This window comes from Dicentrarchus labrax, unplaced genomic scaffold (assembly GCF_905237075.1).
Source record: "Dicentrarchus labrax unplaced genomic scaffold, dlabrax2021, whole genome shotgun sequence".
Taxonomy (NCBI): domain Eukaryota; kingdom Metazoa; phylum Chordata; class Actinopteri; family Moronidae; genus Dicentrarchus; species Dicentrarchus labrax.
The window spans coordinates 12948562-12970936 of record NW_026136720.1 but is presented as its reverse complement, the minus strand read 5'-3'; the positions used below and the strand labels follow the sequence as shown (position 1 = coordinate 12970936).

At 39.1% G+C, this 22375-nt stretch overlaps 3 protein-coding genes across 3 annotated transcripts in view; 2 read left to right on the top strand and 1 right to left on the bottom strand.

Annotated features, from left to right (window-relative positions):
• Positions 1–8746, top strand: part of sema4ba (sema domain, immunoglobulin domain (Ig), transmembrane domain (TM) and short cytoplasmic domain, (semaphorin) 4Ba) — a 41887-nt gene extending 33141 nt beyond the window's left edge. The window contains exons 9-15 of the mRNA XM_051382236.1: positions 2563–2744; positions 3370–3520; positions 3882–4092; positions 4209–4324; positions 4759–4916; positions 5045–5136; positions 5360–8746. Of these exons, the coding sequence (XP_051238196.1) occupies positions 2563–2744; positions 3370–3520; positions 3882–4092; positions 4209–4324; positions 4759–4916; positions 5045–5136; positions 5360–6132 (1683 nt within the window). The 3' untranslated portion in view covers positions 6133–8746. The remainder of the gene's footprint in view (positions 1–2562; positions 2745–3369; positions 3521–3881; positions 4093–4208; positions 4325–4758; positions 4917–5044; positions 5137–5359) is intronic.
• A 338-nt stretch (positions 8747–9084) lies between these two features.
• Positions 9085–21858, top strand: zgc:162879 (ras and EF-hand domain-containing protein). The gene is made up of 17 exons (XM_051382457.1): positions 9085–9600; positions 13575–13727; positions 14850–14940; positions 15304–15399; positions 17280–17357; positions 17449–17564; positions 17658–17726; positions 18341–18422; positions 18562–18632; positions 18751–18940; positions 19039–19140; positions 20113–20257; positions 20345–20426; positions 20545–20659; positions 20758–20871; positions 20982–21058; positions 21140–21858. Exons 1-17 carry the CDS (start codon positions 9290–9292, stop codon positions 21240–21242), a joined length of 1995 nt encoding a protein of 664 aa, XP_051238417.1. The 5' UTR covers positions 9085–9289; the 3' UTR covers positions 21243–21858.
• fkbp16 (FKBP prolyl isomerase 16) overlaps positions 21787–22375 on the bottom strand; it is a 30520-nt gene continuing 29931 nt past the window's right edge. Inside the window, exon 8 of the mRNA XM_051382458.1 lies at positions 21787–22291. Coding sequence (XP_051238418.1) covers positions 22205–22291 — 87 coding nt within the window. The 3' untranslated portion in view covers positions 21787–22204. The remainder of the gene's footprint in view (positions 22292–22375) is intronic.

The following is a 22375-nucleotide window of genomic DNA, read 5'->3' as shown; positions in this document are numbered from 1 at the left end:
TTGAAGGGAGATAGTCCATCTAAAGGAGCCCTTTCCCCCTTGAGCAACATCTCCCGACACCCCCATCCCGTCACTATAGGAATCTGTCAGACCACTGTGTATTTCATGTGTGTTTGTGTTCAGTATATGCTCCTAGACGGACTTATATGTAGTCTTCAGAAAGCGTAAATGTGATGAGTATAGCTCACAGTCTTTCTGGGCAGTGACGCAGGTTCTCTTGTTACAGAAAAACATTCTTCTTGCTTCTTTTTCTCTGTTTGATTCCTTTTCTCCAGATCCTCTCCTCCCTCAATTCTTATCATGTTTCACCAAATATTTGTGTTCCAGCAGGACTCAGTAGCCAACTCAAAATGGCTTAGGATTACTGTAGCACTAGATCCATGCACATAAATGGATTATCACCTGCTGAAATACTTAAACCCAGGGCTTTTGCTGCTCACGCAGCATTTGTTCATATTTTTTAGGGTCTTTTACAGATCGTAACAACATAAACCAGTTCTCCAGATCTGACTGTCTCTGGGAAAACAATCATGTTTATCACAGTCCAAGGAGAATGAAAAATACCAGCTGAGAGTTGATGTTCACGTCAGAGAAAATATGTCAGGTTAGAGCTGCTGTTAGAGGACAGCAAAGACATGTTTTGTATTTCAACCTTGTCCCGTGACACCATCTTATTGGATTTTTTCACTATTGTTGATCAAAACTTTTTAGGAATTTTCATGGGGAGAGAGAGAGAGTATATTTTTTATTTTCAGGCCATCTCCAGGTGTGTGTCTGACAGTCATCCAGCTGTCAAGACGCTACCTACAATGTGTGCATCAGATATAAACCCTGAGGTGGCACCATAGAAATCCCAGGGGTGAATCACAGTCCTGTTTCAGTCAGACACTACCCACAGGGTCATATTTTCATCTTCATGTAATTATCCACTCAGTTTTTCCATGCATCCAATTGAAAATAACTAATTCCTGTTAACACTGTTACATAAATATTGACTAATGTAGCATGTTGATGATGGGTTTTCTCACATATGCTTAAAATATGTTCAGAATATAAAGTAAGCGTCCTCTTTGTTGTTTATTCAGGTGTTCAGTATACAGGTTCCACTTCATCGGGGCTAACTATGGAATGATAAACAACGTTTTGCTTGAAACAAACAAAACAAAGCATGTTCTCATTTGCAGGATTGTTCAGTTTCCCAGAAGGAAGCCATTACTGCCTACATGTTCACAGCTTTTTGAACAGCCTTTTGAACAAGGGATGCTTTTACAAAGGATTAATGAACGGGATGCATTTGCTTCAATTATTCAGAAGTCAGTTTAAGCACAGAGTGGCATTAAATTATAAAACTAGGTTCAGCCAGGAAGACGAGAGAATATACTGTATGTCGCTCATTATCTGCCTGGGTTACTCCGATAAGTAATTGCTTCAGAAGCTCAGTACTGGTCATGTGTCATTTCCCCTCCCATCCTGGCTGCCATTTCCTCTGATTAATGTAATACTAAAGTGGACTCAATTGAAGCTTCATGTTAAAGGGTTTTGTTGTAGTTTAGATCATTTAGTGTTTCTCTATGGTCCTCTGCTCTTTACATTTTTAAAACTACTTATTCCTTCCAACAGCCAACATGCATCTGGTTAGATCTATGCCTCTGAGAAAACTGGAATCTGTTAGCTGAAAGTTAACAGTTTGTTTGGTGTAGGAGAGCATTGTCCCTTTAAATCCCAGGTCTTTCTGCAGAATTAAAATAGACTCTTGGTTTGTGTAGGTAAAACGTCACCTTCCTGAGGCCTGTAGGTCCCTGCGGAATATAATCTGTTACAGTCATACATTACATACTGTAAATTAGGTTTACATTAAGGTTTAAAGATGTAGTTGCTCTCTGCATTTGCACAGATATACTATTGTACATCTGCGTATCCAAATTAGAATGCATGTCAAGGAGGTCCCGTGCCACACATCACTTTGAAGGCTAGTGCCAAAGGCGGCGAATCACAGCAGTAGTGTCAGTGAAGAAGGATTGTCGGGGAGGAATGTCTCTTCTTCTTTTCATTGAAAAGCATTTGCCCTCCTCAAAGGCCCAAGTGTTTTTTATCTAAGCCAGTTGATGATGTATATTGTTTTCATGACCTAGAAGTCTGTTGCCTCAGGGTATATCTGTGTTATGGGCACAATTGATTTTGCTCATTATGGTTTTACTCTGTGAGGTTAATGTTTTTCAGTTATGTCAATTCAAACAGCTTCACCTTTGAACACTGCACTCTCTTTCTGTTTCTGTTATTAGTCATGAGGAAGGCAGATAAAGATGAGAGACTTGTTTTCCTAATATAATTTACAATATGTACTGTATGTTATGGTATGTAAGGCATGCCATGGCAACGTACCATATGGTGCACATTATTATTTCATGGCTCTTACAAGCCTGTCAGATTCCATCAAGTCAAACTGTTCTTTCAGCTGCATTGTCAACAGTCACCACATAGGACAGATGTCAGTCTTATATTCTTGCACCCTCTACTGGCCACATGTTAAACAGCTCCAAATCTACAATATTTGTGTTGCAGGGTGACATGGGAGGCGAGAGGGTACTGCAGAAGAAATGGACAACCTTCCTGAAGGCTCAACTCTTGTGCTCTCTGCCCGATGATGGCTTCCCCTTCAACATAATTCAAGACATGTTTGTGCTGACGCCCAGCCCCGAGGACTGGAAGAACACTGTGTTTTATGGAGTCTTCACATCTCAGTGGTGAGGACCAACTCTGATTAACGCACCACCAAACTAATGTAGTCATACCTTCAGATATCTTTTGTAAAATTGGCACACTTGAAGAATAAAAATGTTATTATAGTCTCAAGTATGCTATAAAAAAGTTTCGATTGAAACCAAAGTGCAACTTTTTGAAGGTAATATTTCTGAGAATTTGGGCTGGTTAAATGAATAAAAGGGACACTAACAATGTGCAATTACATTACAATTTTTAGGCATAAAATGAAATAAAAGGGATTTAGTATTCTCCAATGCAATTACATGCCTGGCAGTGTTAGTCAAGATTTGTTATTTAGACCATTATAAAGGGAGATTTACATTTGGTGATATTTTTTCAAAACTCAAAATATCTGATGTGGGTGGAATTCTCCTGGGGGTTTTGAACTACAATGTTAATTGTATTAAATGTATTTTAACATGTACAAAAAACATAAATTTAACAAGAGAATAGAATAGTTAATTTTCATCTGAATTCCCTGGGCAGTTAAAGCTCACCACAGTATTCTATACAGAGTTGTTTAGGCTTTTAGTGTAAAACATCCCCTCTGTGAGGTCAATAAATGATCACTCAGTATTGTTGATATGCTTGTTTCTGTGTTATAAGGTATAAAGGTGCTTCAGGAAGCTCTGCAGTGTGTTCCTTCACTATGGATCAAGTGGAAAATGCATTCAATGGGCGATACCGTGAGGTCAACCGAGAGACTCAACAGTGGTACACATACAACCATCCTGTCCCAGAACCTCGGCCTGGAGTGGTGAGTACCTGCCTGCTGCCCTCTGCTGGATAACCTGTAGACACACGTCCGTACTCAGCAGCATGTCATGTCAGTAGCATGAACAAGTTTCATACATTCCTGTCTGGTCATCAGTCACATCCTCAATCTTGACTGACGATCATGGCTCAAACAGACATCCATTGAGCCGGTGTCACTCCTCACCTCTCCTTCTAAACAGTATTCTTATCTGTGTGCTGTCGCTTTCATTTCCTGGCGGTCTTATCACAGTTGAATCACTGAAAAATCTTAGCAAAGGAACAGTGACATGCTGTACAGCTGCAGTTTATATCATTTATCCAATGTGAATGTATGTAAATGACTTGATGTGTTGCCTCCATAGTGCATCACAAATGCTGCCAGGGAACAGGGCATCTCCTCCTCGCTGCACATGCCGGACAAGGTGCTAAATTTTGTCAAAGACCACTTCCTGATGGACAGCGTGATTCGCAGCCAGCCGCTCCTGCTCAAACGTAATGTTCGCTACACGCAGATTGCCGTTCATCGAGTAAAGGCAGCAAAAAAAGCGTATAATGTGCTCTTCATTGGCACAGGTAAAGCACTCACCTGCAATCACACACAAACGCTTCGTCATTTGTTTTTGATTTGTAGCAATCGTCAACATTCACAAAGACTTTAATCTAATAACAAGTTATACTGTGTCCTCTAGATGATGGGAGACTTCATAAAGCCATTAATGTCAACAACAAGATGCACATCATTGAGGAGATGGTGCTCTTCCGTGATTCCCAACCAGTGCAACACATTGAGCTGGACACTGAAAAGGTACAGTGGATTGCTGAGAGAGAAAACTAGCTCAGCTTGTTTTACGGCGCTTTCCCATGGTGTGAACTAATAACAAGCTCAGTAAATGCATTTATTGGCAGTTTAGAGATTCCATGAGCCATGAACAGTCACAGCCTAAAGCAGACCTTGTGTTCAATGAGCTAATTACATACAACTTTCTCTCAAGGGATCCACAAACAGCTGGGATTTTAACAGCTGGAATTTTGACACTGTCTGAATCCTGGCTTGTCTTTCATACTTAGAGTTATGCATTCAGGCAAATATATTTATATTAAACTGGTGTTAATAAAGGCTAAGAGTGCTGTATTTAGTTCAGGGTCAGACCAGGAAGATTCTGGATGAAATTAGTAACCCAGTAACTGTATTTGGGGCACTTCCTTCCTGTCCCCTTCTTTGTCGTTTCTCCTCCACAGGGTCAGCTTTATGTTTCCTCTTTCTCTGAACTGGTGGAGGTCCCAGTAGCTAACTGCACTAATTATCAGAGCTGCGGGGAGTGCATCCTCTCCAGGGATCCATACTGTGCCTGGAACGGGAGGCAGTGTGTGGATGTCAGACAGGCTACACCAAGCAAGTATGCATCTCTCTGCCCATTAATCTACAAACAGTTTTGCAGCTAAAGTTTTTAGACATACATTTTCTATAATAGGTAAATATAAGAATTTGAAGATCCCACTTTCTGATTAAATATATGTGTTTCAGTGCCTGGCAGCAGGATGTAGATGAAGCAGACACATCAGCTATTTGCAACAAGACAATGCCAAGCCCACGGTTTGCTAAACCTCTACCTACACGTAAGTGAACTCCTCTTCTCTGGACTGTCATAGATTTATGGAGCAGCACTCTGCGCTGGATTTTTCCATGCTTTACCTTTCAGTTTTCAGCTTTCAGAGTCTTGTTTTCAAAAGTGTTCATTGCTTTAAACCATTATTCTGAATTCTGCACTAAAATAAGGCTGTACAGCGTATTTAATGTAATATCTGACTCAATCTATGTCTCTGCTTTGCCTTTCCACAGGAATGTCTTCATGCCAGGTGATCATTATCCCGGCCAACACTTTCAAAGTACTGCCTTGCAAGCTGCGCTCCAATTTGGCTGAAAGGAAGTGGGAGTTCAGTGAGAGCGCAGGTCACTTCCATTACCCCAGCCCAGAGGGGGGGCTAGTAGTGGTAGCACAAGCTGACAGCCAGGAAACCTACGAGTGCTGGTCAGTGGAAGAAGGTTTCAGACAGCTGCTGGCCAACTACTGTGTGAGGGGCGAGGCCAAGCAGGAGAGCACCACCCTGACAGGCCGTTCACGTACACCACAGATCTCACAGGAGGAGTTTATCATCCTGCCAGGAGAGGCCCGCTCACCGCAGATCAACACTAAAACCTACTGGAACGAGCTTATAGTGGTGTGTGCCCTCCTGGCGTTTTCCCTCGTGGTCTTCTCTCTTTTTGTGATCTACAGGAACCGCGACCACATGAAATCCATGCTTAAGGAGGGCGAGTGCCCCAACATGCAGCAGAAGAAGCCCAGAATAGTGGGGAAACCGGTTGAGAACTTGCCGCTAAATGGCAACACAGTGACAGCGTCGGTGTCAGATCACAAGGGCTACCAGACCCTTAACGACAACTACATCTGCAGCACTCCACCGCACGAGTGCTCGTCGCCCGACAACAGCAAGAGCTTCTCAGAGTCGGAGAAGAGGCCGCTGAACTTGAGAGAGAGCCACGTAGAGATTTCCCCCACATGCCCGCGGCCTCGAGTCAGACTAGGCTCTGAGATTAAAGACTCTATAGTGTGAGGCTGGCTTTATGTTATGCGGAGTGACTCATTTTGAACTGAAAGGAAAGAGTGCACTTGCTGAGAAAGACAAAACCCTATAAGCGTGAAAACTGAGGAACGTCAGACTCTTCACGGAGAGACATTTCATTACACAGATTTTGCACTTTGTCTTTTTTTATGTTCTGTTCCTGTGGTCCATGTGCATTTTATTTTATTTTCCTCTCACTCCCCCTTTATTCAAGTGCATTTGAATCACACTGAAGAAGTTCCAGTTTGCCTTCAGACTTTTGATGCTTTCACGTACGGCTCACAGGAATGTAACAAGCGCAGAGGTGGTGTCACAACTATGATTCAGTGATTGAATTTCATAGCATTGCCACTCAGTCCGTCCATAAAATCTACTGGTAATGCTTTGAAAGGCAGAGTGATATTCAAACATGTTCCCACTAACGGCTGAAACAGTGCTTTGCTGTTTTTTTTCATTCTGTCATCTGGTTATGGGCCTACCCTTTGCTGAGGCTATGCACTATGTACTGTTCTGTAGCAAAGTAAACAATCACACCAGAATATACACTAAGAATCCCGTGGCAGGCACGAAAGAAAGAAAAAAAAAAGTCCTGTCATAGATTTGTTTTTAGATAGCCAGTGTGCATTCACAGACGTATGCTTGTTGTTTGGGCTTAAACACAGCGGCAGAGAAAGAATTTTGCTAAGAGAATGAAAATTTAATAAAACAAGAAATCACCTCAGTAAAAAACGTTGTAGAAACTCTTACCACCTCAATCACTACACACCAAAAAAATATTATTATATAATCCTAAATGAAGACACATTATGCTTTTTAAAGTATTGGTATTACTATCCTCTGTTGAAGCCTGACTTTCGACAGGGTTGTCTGTCACCAAATGTGATAAAGGGAAAAATCTCATTCCAGGTATTATCATGCTGTTCTTCATGAGATAGGCAGTCTATGCAAAGCAAATAATGTGAAGTGGGGTAAAAAAAACCAAGAAAACCTCACCTCGAGACTGAGTAAGCACAAAGGTGTTGGCACTGTTAATTACTTTAGGACCAGTTGCACTGCAAACACACACCCTGGCACACGCTCTCATTACACTAACTCTAAGTATGCAAAAGATTTTAGCCATTTTGGTGTATTTTAAGGAGGGAGATTGGTCAAGAGAGAAATTTTTTTCCTAATAATTCTTTAAGGTTTTAAATATCTATCACTAATCAAAGGGAAATAATAATAATACATATTTAAATACACCCATTCATAATCTGATTTAAATAACACGCATCTGTATAGCCTCAACTTTGATATACTTATTGATGAGAGTTGATGAATGGAAGAAAATGCCCTCTGCTTGCTTAAATGGTTTTAAAGGCAACCATAAAAGCAATAATTGTCTTTTTTTTCCAGTAATAACTATAAGAATTGCGCTTTTTAATTATCTTGATTAGCCATCTCCTTATGGAGAAATAATAATTGTAAACCATATGATCCACCACATTTATAAGTCAGATGTTGGAGTAACTTGAAAGCATTTTTCATGTCATAAAAATATAATGTAAGTCTTACTTTGAGTTTGGCTCTAGTGTTGTAATGCAGCCAGCAAAATTAAAACATCACAAAAATGCAGGAAGGTATACTTGCTTGACTCAGAATGCATAGGATTTGCACATGATTTTGAAAAGCCTTAGTACAATGCAGGTTATGGATTTGATAACAAATCTGCCTTGGGGAAAACAGATAATGCCTTGTGAAACAATAATCAAGAGATGTGCCTCTTGGGATAATAAACTAACCAGGTCGTAGTGCTGTAGAGTCAGACAGGACTGGCCATGCTCAGAAACAAGAGTGAAAAACATGAAATACATGTAATTTAATACTGTCAGTGTTGTACAGTATGTGCTCATGAGGTGTTTTTTTTTTTTTTATTTAATTTAATTTTTTGTTATGGTGGCTTCAACCTCAGTCAGGGACAAAATTTTATTCTAAAACTGTAGCACATAAATAACCACTGGCTGATTTTAAAAATACTGAATTATAGATACGCATTAGTATTACGTTACATTTCTTGTAAAGTAAATGGCACTGCAAAAATGACTGTGTGAATTTCAAAGACTGGTTTCGGGTATAATCAATCATGCAGTATGGAAGATTCATGCTTTGACTGTTATTAGAAACACAAAAGGGCAGCTTTTGGTGAAGTGGCTGTCATCAGAACAATATTAAATTTGCTAAGTGCGAGAAAATATACAGTGGCAGTGATTTAGTAAAATATGTGCAGGTACTGAACATGCTTTTATTCGAATACATGCCTAAACTATTAATGCCACAGTGAAAGTATCGTCGTCTACGCTCTCTCTTAATAAAACCACTATAGTCTGGCCTTCTATTTGTGACAGTACAAGTTGCCCAGAGTCTTGACAACATGTATTGCACTGTAAGAAAAAAATAGTTTTTATGTAAAATTGTTTTGTAAATTCAGCTGCCAATGTAAAAAATATTGTGAATTGTAATTTTTTGTATCATACATCACTACTGTTTTTTTCCTTTCCTTTTTTGTATTGTATATAAAAAGCACTTTATTTTAATTTTTTCAAATAAAGATCAAATGGATACTTTTTTTTATTTGAATGGCTCATGATTTTTTGCTGTTTTGTGTATTTTGTGTAAGATTATTTTTGTATTATATTTATTTGTTTTACAGATAAATATAACTGCTCGGGCACAATATTAAGATTTTGATGGGTTTAATAATATTTGGTTTCAGTCTCTAGGGAGGAGTCAGAAACACACTCTGCAAACAAAGAGGAATGTCTCTGATAAAAGTCTCACATTGCACCACCTTAAAGTCAAACAGAGGCAAGCACTTGCGTATGAGTTGTATTTCTTTTGTGTTACACTGTACACATGGATGACAGGATGAAGGCAAACAATTACAACCTGCAGCAAGCCGTGAGATCCCAGGTAGGAAGTGCCACATGAATTCAGATGACACCCGCCTACACCGAGATCTGGACCAATGGGTGGCTCCGGAGTACCTGCGAGACCTTCACCGAGAAGGCTTTTATTTTGTTGAGTTGTTGAGTTCGGGAGAGAGGGTGAATTTTAACCTCACACTTTATATGTCTTGTGTGTGTTTTTCTTTTTTTTAATTAATTCAACTATGGACCGACCCAGCCTTCGGAGACTATTTTCTGCTTGTGATGTGGACAAATCCGGTAAGATCGAGTACGAGGACTTCACCGTTGTCTGCCGGGAGCTCAACGTCCCAGAAACCGAGATCAAGACTCTGTTCGACAAGTTCGACGTGGACGAAGACGGATACATCGACTACAACAAGTTCTCCTCCAGGTTTCAGGAGGTTTCAGAGACTCTGGACCTGGCGTCTTTCGGTGCCGGGTCGTCCCAAAACCGAGGCGGTCCGTGGGAAGAGTTTGTGGGCAGGTTGGATGAAGAGTCTCTCCTCTCTGAAAGGTAAACTCATCCAACTGCCCCCCCCATCCCATCCCATCCCATCCCATCCCTGGGTTTAACTAACCAGCCAACTGTCAAACGTTATTTAACGGTCAGTTAAACGTTGGCTGCTCCTCCTGGTGGGGTTTCTTCATTACAGTACATACTGTGGCTTTATTGATTAACACCTTAACACTTAATACACAAACACACACACACACACACACACACACACACACACACACACACACACACATATATATATATATATATATATCGTTATATATCACTGGGAAGCTCACCTTTTCTGACTGTTTTCCTATCTGAAGTTGATAGAAGTCTCCTTTTTAAAGTGAATTAGTGGAGTCACCCTCCTACATCAACAGTGTTGGGCTAGTTACTCAAAAAATGTAATATATTACTCTTTTTTGAAAAATACGTTAATATTATTACTTTATCTATTACTCCATGCTACCAGTCATTCGTTGCACTACTAGTTATAGTAGATGCACTAATTGTGTCCCTTCTCCCCAAAATTCAGACTTAGGATGATTAAAATACAGTTTTGTTTGTTAAAATCAAAGTAATGGAATATTTCCATCTTCCACACTAGTTTCCTCCACGATTAAGAAAAAGGAATTCAAGGATGTGATTGGATTGCTGGATTTCAGATCAGTACAGGGTGACAACAAAAGTAATGTTGAAATGTATTGTATGTAACTCTGTAGTTGCTGGGGAAAGTAATATTATTACTGTAATATTATTACTAGTAATGAGTTACTGCCCAACACTGTACATCAATAGTAAGTTTAGACATAATCCAAAAATAGGAATGCATGGCAAAAATAACATATTGTAGTTCCTCCAGGAACAATTAAACAAATTCAACCAATCCCTGTCTCACTGAAACAAATTGCCTTAAAATTTAAATGAATTATTTCACTTTCTCCTGCAATTTCATTGCAAAAATGCCTAAAAGCATGCCACCATGCATCACCATTGTCTATAAAAGAAAGAAATCAGACATTTTAGGGATTGTTGCAGCCTAAAATGTCTTTTGGAGGGCTGATTTTGTAAATATTTTAGACCCCTCCCATGTTTTCAGGGGAGCTCATGTCTTATTAAGAGAAGCCAATCTCCCCTGTAGTTTGCACTGTGCACACCAGTGTGTAGGTTATGTATAAATCTCTGCGCAGACACAGAAGAATACAAGACTCATCAACAATCAAACAAAATAGTCAAAGCAAACATCTAAAAATACAAGTGTTGAGGATTTCATTAGAATGATACACTTTAGTTCAAGCATGTTTTATATTAATGCACACACGCTGAAAACTAATAAAAACATTGTAGAATTTGAATATGATTAACTGGGAATACACCTAGAATTTAAAGCTTAGGGTCTAGAGGAATTTGTATGGATAATATGTCCTGGATACAATCTCACTGCTTCAGTACATTGCCAAAGTGGGAAAGTGTACCATTTCACACTTGATGCATATATCAGGTATAGCACTATTGTATTTGTTAAGCTTTTCTGGGGTTACATATGTTCACGTCAGCCAGTTATACTGCAGTAGTTTAAGCCATGCTTTAATTGTTTGTGATTCTGCTTATAAAACATGTATTTATTATATTATTTTGAAGCGTGCTGGATAGTCCTGGTGACTCATAAGCCGTACACACAAGATACACATCAAGGTCTAATTTAATAAGGCTTCAGGGGTTTTGCCCTGCGGCACTGATCAGTCATTACTATTGGTAACTTCAAGGAGTAATTCAGCTAGCTGAACCAAATCCACTTTTTTGTTAATAAATTACATGTAAATTGTTATTTTTAAAGTTCAGATTATTATTTAAGATCTAAACTTTGAAGACATAAGCAATATTCACAGAGCTTTCACTCTCTGATAAACAGCCTCATCCAGCATTTGAAAAGTTAAAACAACCAAAGAGCTGAAGAACACTGAATTTGTCAAAAAAACAAGCCTATTAGTTGTAATGTATAATTGTTTAAAATGATTTTTTTTTGAAAAACATAAAACAAACAGAATTGTATAAAAAGTTCCCAAACAGGAAATCATCTGCTCAAAATTCATCCAAATCAGTTCCCTGTTAATTAATTGTACAGTTTTGAATATAATATGAAATATCCACAAACTATAACACTTCAGGGGTCGTCAGCTTACGGATTATATGAAAAGGGTCCCTTTTAAGAAAAAGGTTGGGAACCACTGGTCTATTAACTCTGTTGTCATGGAGATAGCTCAGCTGTCATCATGTTCCCCAATAGACCTTTTTCACAGCAGCTATTTTGACATGAAATAATAGGTTAAACACAGTTGTTACCAATGATACTAATTAAGGCTCTGTTCCATTTAGTGTAGCAGAGCCTTTCCAGGGAGCCGACATGCACAATAGCAGCACTCCTGACTCTGTTTGACCTGAATCGAACAGAATCTTAATTAGTGTCACTGGTAACACCTGTGTTTACCCTACTGTTTCATGTCAAAATGGCTGCTGTGAAAAAGGGGGCGCCGGAAACAACAAACCATTGTTTGATGAAGATCATGAGATGCAGCAAAAATGACTGAAGGTGAATCAAAACCTCTCTGCCATGAAAGGAGGATTCATTGCAGGGCTGTTGCAAACTGCATTCGTTTTAGCTAAGTGAACCTAATAGCTGGCTGCTAAGTGTATGTCATCAATGTGAAGTGGGCATTTTATTTTGAAAGTGGTTACAAATACAAGTGGCCATGATAGAGGAGAGAAAAACTATAGAAAAAAAGGCTGCCACTAATTAACAGTTGTTGACCATAAACAGTAAATAACACAGATAACAATCAAAAATGAAAGCTTACTATCATTAACCAGAGTTCAGATTGACAGATTGAGATTTGTTTTATTTCTGTATGGAAGTTTATTGATAACAAAGATCATCGCTGATAACAAAACACAAATATACAAATTCAAGCTGTTCTGTTTATAGATCTGCAAATTGAAACTTGAACAGACTTCTAAAAGTTTTTGTTGACAAATCTTGAACTTGTTGGAATATGTTTTCTCCAGTGGTTTTTGCATATCTTATACAGTAGCTGCAGTAGGTAACTTATATAAAAAACAACTTTTTGTCACTTTTACTATATCCTGACAATAGTACACAAGACAGATAATCTGTGGGAAAAAAAATCAGGTTCCTCTGGCCCCTCCTCGTGCTCTTAATGGCATTTGCAAGAATCCACCGGGCCTGAATGAAAACAACTAATCAGAGCGAGGAAAGATAGACGATTGTTGAGTCGTCAAATACAGACTATCATTCTTGGCTCTGATTGTTTGTTTTAGTTCAGGGCATTGGAAGCACTAGGACGAGCCAGAGGAACCAGTTTTTTTTTTTTTTTTTTAACAGGTTATCTGTCTCGTACTTTCACTCAGGATGGAGTAAAAGTTTCAGCAAATATGGCAAAAAGGTATTAATTGCCACATGGCTGTACATCCTGTATGGGATTTAAACACACTGTGATAACATGTTGTTACTGTCTGGGTATTTCAAAATGTAGAGATATTTACATCAGTGGTTCTCAACCTTTTTGGTGTCAAGGACCCCCAGATTGATACTCATAATGCCACTGACTTGTATTTAATCAGATGTAGTCACCCATCTGATTATATTTAGTTATTCTATAACTGTCTGTACTGTAGATTGGCAGATTAACAGTAACGGATAGAATAGTCACTCTTATACATTGTCTCATTGGGCTAACTTCTAGTTAGTGAAATAATAATGGAATAAAAATATTCCCCATTTTTCTTGGGACCCCTGGAAGGCCCACAAGGACCCCCCGGTGGTCCCTGGAATCCAGGTTGAGAACCCCTGATGTACATAACGTTCAGAGGTATTTGATACTAGAAAGATAGATTTCAGGTGGAGTATGACATTGAGAGAACAACACTGATCTGTTCATTGCTGGTAGTAACTGTTTGTTCTCCTCCCACAGTCTCATGGAGCAGCTGGCTGATCTTTACAAGGCCATTCACTCCTCTGCAAACATGACTCTGCTGCAGCAGTATGAGGAAATCGTCCACTCTGTGATCAGTCAAAGCCTGGACAACAGACTGGAGTGTGAACAGCTGGAGACCAGTTTAAAGCGGTATGGACAAAGTTTTAGTAATGTAGAATTTGATTAAATAGTCCTAACTGTCCTCACTGTAACCAAATTGCCTGTAGATTTGTTTTGACTACGGAGCAGTGGTGAACTACTGCCCTCTTGTGGCTTTATACCACCGAGATGATGGATGAACCCAGGCACTGACTCCACTGCATCAGCTGGAATTAACTGCTGGACTTCTGGATGCAATGTTCACTCTTATGTTTTATCTTTGCTAGAGGTTCAACTTTCTTTATCAGCTAATTGCTTACTTTGACATCTGGTGCACAATAATGGTTTCCAATTCTCTGTGATATTTTACTATGAACAACCTTATTTGATTGAGTGTTAGTATCAGAAATATTAATTCGCCTAGGTCTAACTGTTATTTGATTGATATGCTGATATACAATAATACCAATTTAAGATTTTTCACAGTAGTTACTGATATTCAAGCTGAACATTGGTTGTTAATACTTTAGGTGGTATTTAAAGCCTAAGGAGGATGTGAGTTAAGTCTTTTAATTATTTCTTTGAATCTGTGAAGTGATCCCTTCACGTAGTACCTTGAACCGACTATTGAATTTCACTCCTACACATGGGAATGAATTACGTGTCTAAGCGGTTTTTGTTTAGAGTCTCAGCTCTTTCTATGGTTCAGTAATTGCATGGCATGAGAAAGGTGACATTCCTCATTCAAGGAAGTAGGAAGACTTAAATGTGCTGCCCTGCCTTGTTCTTTTAATCTTTTTACAAACTGGATATACCCATTTATTGTAGCCATTCTTCCCCTATCTGTTGACATAAATAGACCTTTGGAATCGTGACATGAAGCTTATATTTAGCTAAAATAAATCGTATGTGAGTTCTAATTAAAAAATCTTATTGACACAGTTTATCACACCTGAGGAATCAATTTGTCAAAGACTGCCCCCTCCCTCGCCTCTGGTTGGTTCGTGTGTTGTCAGACGAGAGCAGAGCAGTCCCAACTGCAGCACAGTTTGAAGTCAGTCAGGTAGAATTGTTGCGTCAATGACCGGCTGTATCAAACTCTTGGACTACTGTTGGAAAATCTTAGCTTTGACACAGTAGCACAAACTTGACTATAGTGTTCTGTTCAAACAGAGCTGAGGAGATGAACAACAGTCAGCTGACAGAACTGGAGGACGATATACAGCAGCAACTATCCAGAACAGAGGAGAGGGTGAGAGAAGAGGTAAGCGTGATATCTGCAGTATTTATAGTGGTTGATTGGTCTTGTGATTTACTCTGATATTTATAAAAATTCCAAATGAAATGTATCAAACCAGATGAATTGGCTCTCGTATAAGTATCTGCATTTAATTAATGAACAGTACACAGAGAAATTAACTAAAAGAATGTGTTTTATTTCATAGTAAAGTCAAACCTTCTACACATTCTCCACTGGCTCTTCTGAGCTACATGCATATATGTGGTGCAGCACAGAGCAGCAGGTTATATGTCTCCTTACAAAGAGCCTCTGTAAAGTCAGATGAAAGCCCCTCTTCAAGGCCTGAGCCAGTCTTCACCTCTAACTGCTTTGGTTTCATGTTTTTAGGAGCGAAAGAAAATGGAGGGAATTTTGGCGACCATGCAGAGGAAGCATGAAAATACGGTCACAGAACTGCATACAACTGTGGACAGACTGTTAAAGGTAGGTTTCCCCAACACAACATGCATTAACTTTGTTCTTCTGTGGTAAACAGATTATATGAAGAAGGCATAATGTTTTCTTGCATCATGAAAAAGAGAGAAGAAAGCCACTGTACCTGAAAGACAACACAAAAGCTCTTGCATGCAGCTCTGGCTTCTTTTCTGGGAAAACCCCTGCTGCACCAGACAGGGACACATTTTTTAGGCGACCTTTTGAAGAGCACCTACAAAAAGACCTATTGAGAACTAATATCTTGCAGTAGATCTGCAGTATGTGAAGATCCAGCTGAGAAAAAAGACAGGTCACACATAGCAACAGAATGCTTCTGAAATGTGTCTCCAGTGTTTCCTTGTGATTAGATTTAGCTTCTCCAGTCACATTAGATATTACTGCAAAACTAAAAAGTTAGTTTAGTTTGCAGTAGTTGTTGCAATAATGGTATTGTTTGAGAGGGCAGTGTGTGTGGAATGCTGTTGTTAGCCCACTGGCCATGCTAGATCCCATAGTTTTGGATTACAATCTAGCTACATGCTATTTCCCGTCCTGCCTGCTTTTCCACCAAAGCGCACAAATAAATTAGTGGCCAGTGTTCTTCATTACAGCTGCTGTTCTATTATGTGTGTGTGCATGTTTGAGGTTTTATGTTAAACACTAAATACAGCCAAGTGCTAGCTAAAATAATGTAATTAGTAAAACTGGAAGGTCATTGTCTCACACTCAGCTTTTAGTGTGTATCCAAACTATAAATGTTTTTTTTTTTTTTGAAGACTTTATTTTCTAAGCAGCTTTAAATTAATGAGGATTTTTACAGCATCCGATAATCAAACAAATGAGCTTCAATGTTAAATGTCTGTTATAGACATATACTTGTGATCTTCTCCTTTTCAGTAACACACATCTTAGAAGCAATTTCCACACGAAACCTATCTAGAGCGGGTGTTTGGTTTGTCCCTTCTGGGCTACTGTAGTTGACATGGCAGTTCAACAGGTTCATGAAAACACAATGATTCTTATTTTTAGGTGATTTATATACTAATGAAAACGTACCTATGAATATTATATTCCATTTCTGGCAAGCGATCCTCCTAGATGTTAAACACTGGAACTTTTGAGTTATTGACTGCATGGCAGTAGTCGTAAATTCATTACTTAGATAAACCTAAACCTATTGTCTCTTTACATCACAGAGTAAATTAAACCAATGTAAACAAAATAATTGTGGGGCATATTATTAGAGCACCACACTTGGTGCTATCAACAAATGAAATCTGATGCTGTACTATATCGCTCAGTATCTACACCTGAGCAGGTCGGCCGTACACCATGACTTAGTGTATATGTCGACAAGAAGTAGCAGTACAACCGTGCCAAAGATATTTAGTTATTTAGAAGGTTTGGGGGGACTTTATTGCCTTTTAATTTATAGTGACAGGAAAGGGGGGAGAGAGGGGATAATATGCGGCAAAGGGCTGCAGGTCGGATTCGAGCCCTGGGCCACCGCAGCAAGGACTCAGCCTTGGTACATAGGGCGCCAGCTCTACCAGGTGGGCTATCCGGGTGCCCCCAGGTTATTTAGAAAGTTATTTAGAAGCAGAGTTATTAGAGAACACCACAGAGTCGAGTCAAGTTTATTCTCTAAACTCCCACTCTGTACACTTCTTGGTCACAATTCCTTAAAAAGCTATTTTAAGATTTATTAAAATGTGTTATGTTGTAATTGATGATTACACCTGCAGGTCTACTTGCTACTGCTGTTACTTTGTTTGCTAATAGATGGGACTGTGAGTCTGGAGAAACCTGTCTTTTTTTATTTGATTTAATTAGAACACATTGCCATATGAACATCTAAAAATCTGGTTGTGTGAATGTCTATTCTTAAGAGCCAGGAGGACTCTGAACTCAACAATACAAAGGAGGAGGTGGTCAGACTGAACCAACAAATCAGTGATCTCTCACAAGTAAGTCATTTTGGAAGTTAGTTGGACAAGTCACATGTATGTTGTGTAGAATTGTTACCAATACCATACCAATCACCCATTCTCCTTACAGGAAAATGATCAGCTGCGGACCTCTCTGCTGCAAGCCCAGACAGACATCGCCATCCTGCACTCAGAGCTGGATAAGCTGAAGAACATGTATGCAGACCATAAAGCTCAACACGAAAGGTGAGGCACTGTCTTTAAGCCTCAGCTCATGTCCGTTGACACAAAATATGATCCAGCATCCAGCGACAACACGTGGCTTTTATTTCTTTACAGAGAGACAGATGATTTGAAGAGGATGGTTGTGGAATACCAGTCATATTCCAGTCAGATTCAGGTTCTCCAGTAAGTCTGCCTTTCACTTGATAAACCTGTCTAGTGTTGAAATTTAGTAAAGAGTCAACTGTTTCAGAAACCATGAAAAGGTAATAATTTCCTTCCCTTGTTTTGTAGGTTTGGTGTTGGAAAAATAGACAGAGAAATTATAATTGTTGACAAATACTGCACGTTATCGAACACTTAAAAATGTCCTTATATCACTTTATACTATATTATAGATGTTACACATAATTTATTAAATATTTGTGCTCATAAACATTACATAGGGGGCTAAGTAGCATTTATGTTAATTTGGTAGTTTGGTAATTTGTTTGAACAAACATTTTTACATGCTTGAATTACCACAAGAACAGGGTTTAGTGTATTTAGTGGATAATGCGGCTATATGAGGTACATAGTTAAGCAATGAATGATACTAATTTGACTTTCAAATACTTTTGGAGGCTCTTTGTGTGTAAATGTTTTCTGCCTCTGCATTGTCCAGTTTGGTTGAGTTAAAGCACATACAAAGAAGTTTTTGAATTGTCAATTCAATTTATCTGCCACACAACTGTTGTATGAACGTAAATGTTTGTGCACGTATCTGAACCTGTCTTGTATTTCCTTGAACACATCATTAGGGAAACAAATAAAAAGCTGTATGACAGTAATGACGGGCTGCGCTCAGCTTTGGCCCGTGAAGCGGTGGCAGCCAAAAGGAGGGTAAGTTCCTTGTTTGCTGATGACTTATTTCTTCATACCCACTGGCTCTACATCAGATAGAAGCTGACAGTAAATTGTTTTCACTAGTTCGAGTGTAAAAAAAAAAGTTTCCTCCCGACATTCCTAATCTGCTCAACAGCTGTCTCCCCAAAATGAAATCCCAGCCCGAAGGATGAAACCCCTCCGACAGAGTACTCTCAACCACGACAGGTATATAAGGTTTATAAGGTTTATACACACCTCTGTGAATCTGGGGATTGATCTCAGCGAATTAAATTGTCACAGCTTAAAGCCTGTCTGTGTGTGTGTGTCTGTGCTTTTGGTGCAGCTCCCGGCCGGATCCCAGCAAAACGACGTACTCTCATGTGGCTACCTGGGCTGATAAGTACCTGGACAGTGGAGTCTCCCTGCAGATGGACACAGCTGAGAGCGCAGGCAGCGATTATGACAGCGATGACAGCAGTAGCTCGGTGGAAACTGTGCACCACAGTTATTCGTATGTCCCGTCTGATGTGGAGGTCAGAACACACATTGGGTTCAAATAGTGGGTCAGAGCATGCCAGTGCACTGTTTAGCGCTCAGGACTTCACATTTGTATTTTCTTTGTCTGTTACAGATATCAGAAGTGAAATCTGAAGCTACAGTCTCAATGGCTCCTAGCGCAGTGAGCTCCATTGCATCATCCCTCCGACGACGTTTGTCTGCATTTTCCACAAAGGTAAAATGGGTCTAGGTGTGGCAGCGTCATTCAGTGGTTGCCCTTTTGGGTAGTGACCCTTCAAAACAAAGCAGTTTCCAAGGCTACCTAGGTCTACCAGTTGAGTTTTCCATGTTTTAGTTTAACAGTCCCAAAGAGGTCAAATTTGTTACTTACATGAAAAAGAAAGATTAGAGAAAAGTTTGAAGAGATAAGTTTTTAAGTAGCATAAAACTGTTTATTCTGCTTTCCTCCCAGAGATTTATATTGCGACCCTTTGTGGGGGGTACCATCATTAGGTCAAAATTGGAATTGTCCAATACTTTATGACCAAATATCTGTAAAACTAATCAGATTCTCGTCAGTGTGTTTAGTGCTTACTGGAAAATGTTAGCATGTTTAACATGCAAAACTACACTAAAGTTGCTAAACATCAGCAATGTGAGCATTTAGCTCACTACTGTGCCTTAGTGTTACAGCCTCACAGAGCCGCTAGTTGCTTCTCTTGTTAAGATGTCGAGGCTACACATAACCATTGTTTTGACAGCATTTAAATGACTATATTTAAATGTGTATTTCAACTACGTGTTAAAAGATGGTTATTGAAGTAAATCTTGACATCATTTTCAACCAAATTTTTCCTGGTTTAGACGTCTTTTGACCTACAGATAACTCAATACATTTGACCAAAACAATTCAAGGTTCTGGAGCTTTTAACCACGTCTCACAGTTTTCATGGAGTTTGCTCAGTTGCCATCAGGTGAACAAAGTATAGAGTGTCAGTCATGTGGTAACAGGTGTCTGTATAATATAATAACTGTGAGATGTGATCGAAGGCTCTGGAAAAACAACTAAGTGGACCTTGAGTTTAGGTCAAAAATAAACATTCACACTCAAAATGCTTTTTGTGTTCTTTATAATAACTTCCACAGACTAAAAGAATTTCCACATAAAATTGGATAAGTTTGTTATCTTTTGTCCCAATTTACAAAGCCTTTAGATACAGACATAGAGGAGACTGAGGAACCTTGTCCGCTGTATCGTCTGGTTTTAGCCGGAGACGCAGGAGCTGGAAAGTCCAGCTTCCTGCTGAGACTCACGCTCAACGAGTTCAGAGGAGACATTCAGACTACGCTGGGTGTGTGCCACAGCAAACACATCACATTTCATCAAACACTGACGCATTCTTGATTTCAGACATTTAAAACTGCTTTTTGGTTCTCAGGAGTTGATTTCCAAATGAAGAGGATGCTAGTGGATGGAGAGAAGACGAGCCTGCAGATATGGGACACAGCTGGGCAGGAGAGGTACTCTCATAGTGTTTCTTAAGAAAGTAGCAAGTTCTGTATATAACTGTTTTTTTTATGACTCGTGAATGGAAAATACACTAGACTAAAAATAGAGTTGTATTTCTTTTTACTGCAGGTTTCGTAGCATTGCCAGGTCCTATTTCCGTAAAGCTCACGGAGTCCTGCTCCTCTATGATGTTACTTCAGAAAGCAGCTTCCTTAACGTGAGAGCGTGGGTGGATCAGATTCAGGTAATTATGGAAATGCTGATTGACAAATGATGAATGACAAAGAACGACGCCGCCTAAAAGCCGGAATATATTTCACAATGTTCTTTGTTTTTAAATAGGATGCAACAGAGGAGAAAATCCCCATGTGTGTTATTGGAAACAAGGTGGACCTCAGAGAGCAGCTTCCAGAGGGAAGCTGTGTGAGCAGTTTACACGGAGAGAAGTTGGCCAAGGTGTGTAACTATTCATTCCACCTGATGGAGAAGTGTTTATACAGACGCCCTGCCTCCCAGGTGTTTAAATAAACTGACTGCAGCCAGGTATGTCGATGCTTTGCTTGCAGGCATACGGTGCATTGTTCTGTGAAACGAGTGCCAAAGAGGGAACCAATGTCGTTGAGGCTGTGCTTCATCTAGCGAGGTAGGAGGCTAGAGAGAGAGTTTAAAGTGTTTTTCCTTCACAAACCATGGCAACACTTAGACTTATTTTCTCTTTCCACAGAGAAGTAAAGAAAAATGTCAAACTGAGGCGGCAGTCAGATTCTCAGGTCAGACTGAGTCCAACAAACCCAAAGAAGACTCTTAACGCCTGCTGTGGACGGTAGATGGTTAAAATCAGTAGATATGACGGAGCAATGAAGGACACCAAGTGATTTTTATTTTGTGATGAAGGATATCAGTTTTCTTACATGTTTTAACCTTTAAAATATTTAACTCTCAAGCCTTATATATGTATATATTTTCATAAAAGTAAATTCTCTGATCAAAATGAAGATTTCTATTGATAGAAAACATGCACGAATATAAATGCACATAATGTAATCATGCTTATATTTTTCCTAGTTTTTGTATTTATTTGGTAGTAAAGTAATTTTAAATGAATAATTAACATTAAAGAAACGCATTTAAGTCTTTTAAAATTAGTGCACTTTTTTTTCCCTCTTAGACCAAACTTCTGTGACAAATGTGCTAGGATATAAAAAAAATCAAGAGAGAAAGACAAAATACATTTTTTACAACATTTTTATTAAGCATGGCAAGCATTGCTTATGTAAGCGATTTTACATTTCAGTTTAAACACCTTCAATTATTGGAGCACTGATCAACCATATCTCAGAATTGTCATTTTGAACGTGTTATTCATTTACTAAAATTCATGCCACTTTTTTTTTTTGTATCTGTGATACCAGAATATTTTCCAGGACATTTTTTTTTTTTTTTATGACAAACAGAAATGTAATCCCTTTTTCCAAATAAAATAGACGTAACTGGAAAGAAAATTCTTTCTTATGCATCAGCAGAAATATCTGCTGGAATTGTGAATTCACTCGATGCTGTACTATCATATACCTTTCACTGAAACATTTTTCTACCTTGTGAGGCTCACATCATACAACTTCAGGCTTTGGTGCTGCTGCGTTGCATGCCTTCTTGTGTCTTCATAGTAGAAAACTCTTTTCAAATGACTAAAAAAGACTGAAAATCAAACTCTGCACATGATGATGATGATGATGATGATGATGATGATGATGATGGTGATAAGGACGAGAGGTTCCTGCAAAGGATTTCAGTTTCTTGCAGTCAGAATCACTGATGTCACTAAGCTGCCCAAGGCCACAACCAGAGCTCCAAGTAAAAACTTCCAGGAAATTCCCTAAAACACAACAACAGACAAAGACAGTCAAAATCCAGTCAGTTGGTTATCAGAATTAAACATATTTACATATTTCTGTAATGG

Bases quoted from the DNA above. Each gene is read 5' to 3' on its own strand.
- zgc:162879 (XM_051382457.1), top strand. From the start codon at position 9,290: ATGGACCGACCCAGCCTTCGGAGACTATTTTCTGCTTGTGATGTGGAC. The intron at 18,423-18,561 runs GTAAGTTCCTTG...TCTGCTCAACAG, and splicing joins CGGTGGCAGCCAAAAGGAGG to CTGTCTCCCCAAAATGAAAT. The intron at 18,633-18,750 runs GTATATAAGGTT...CTTTTGGTGCAG, and splicing joins AGTACTCTCAACCACGACAG to CTCCCGGCCGGATCCCAGCA.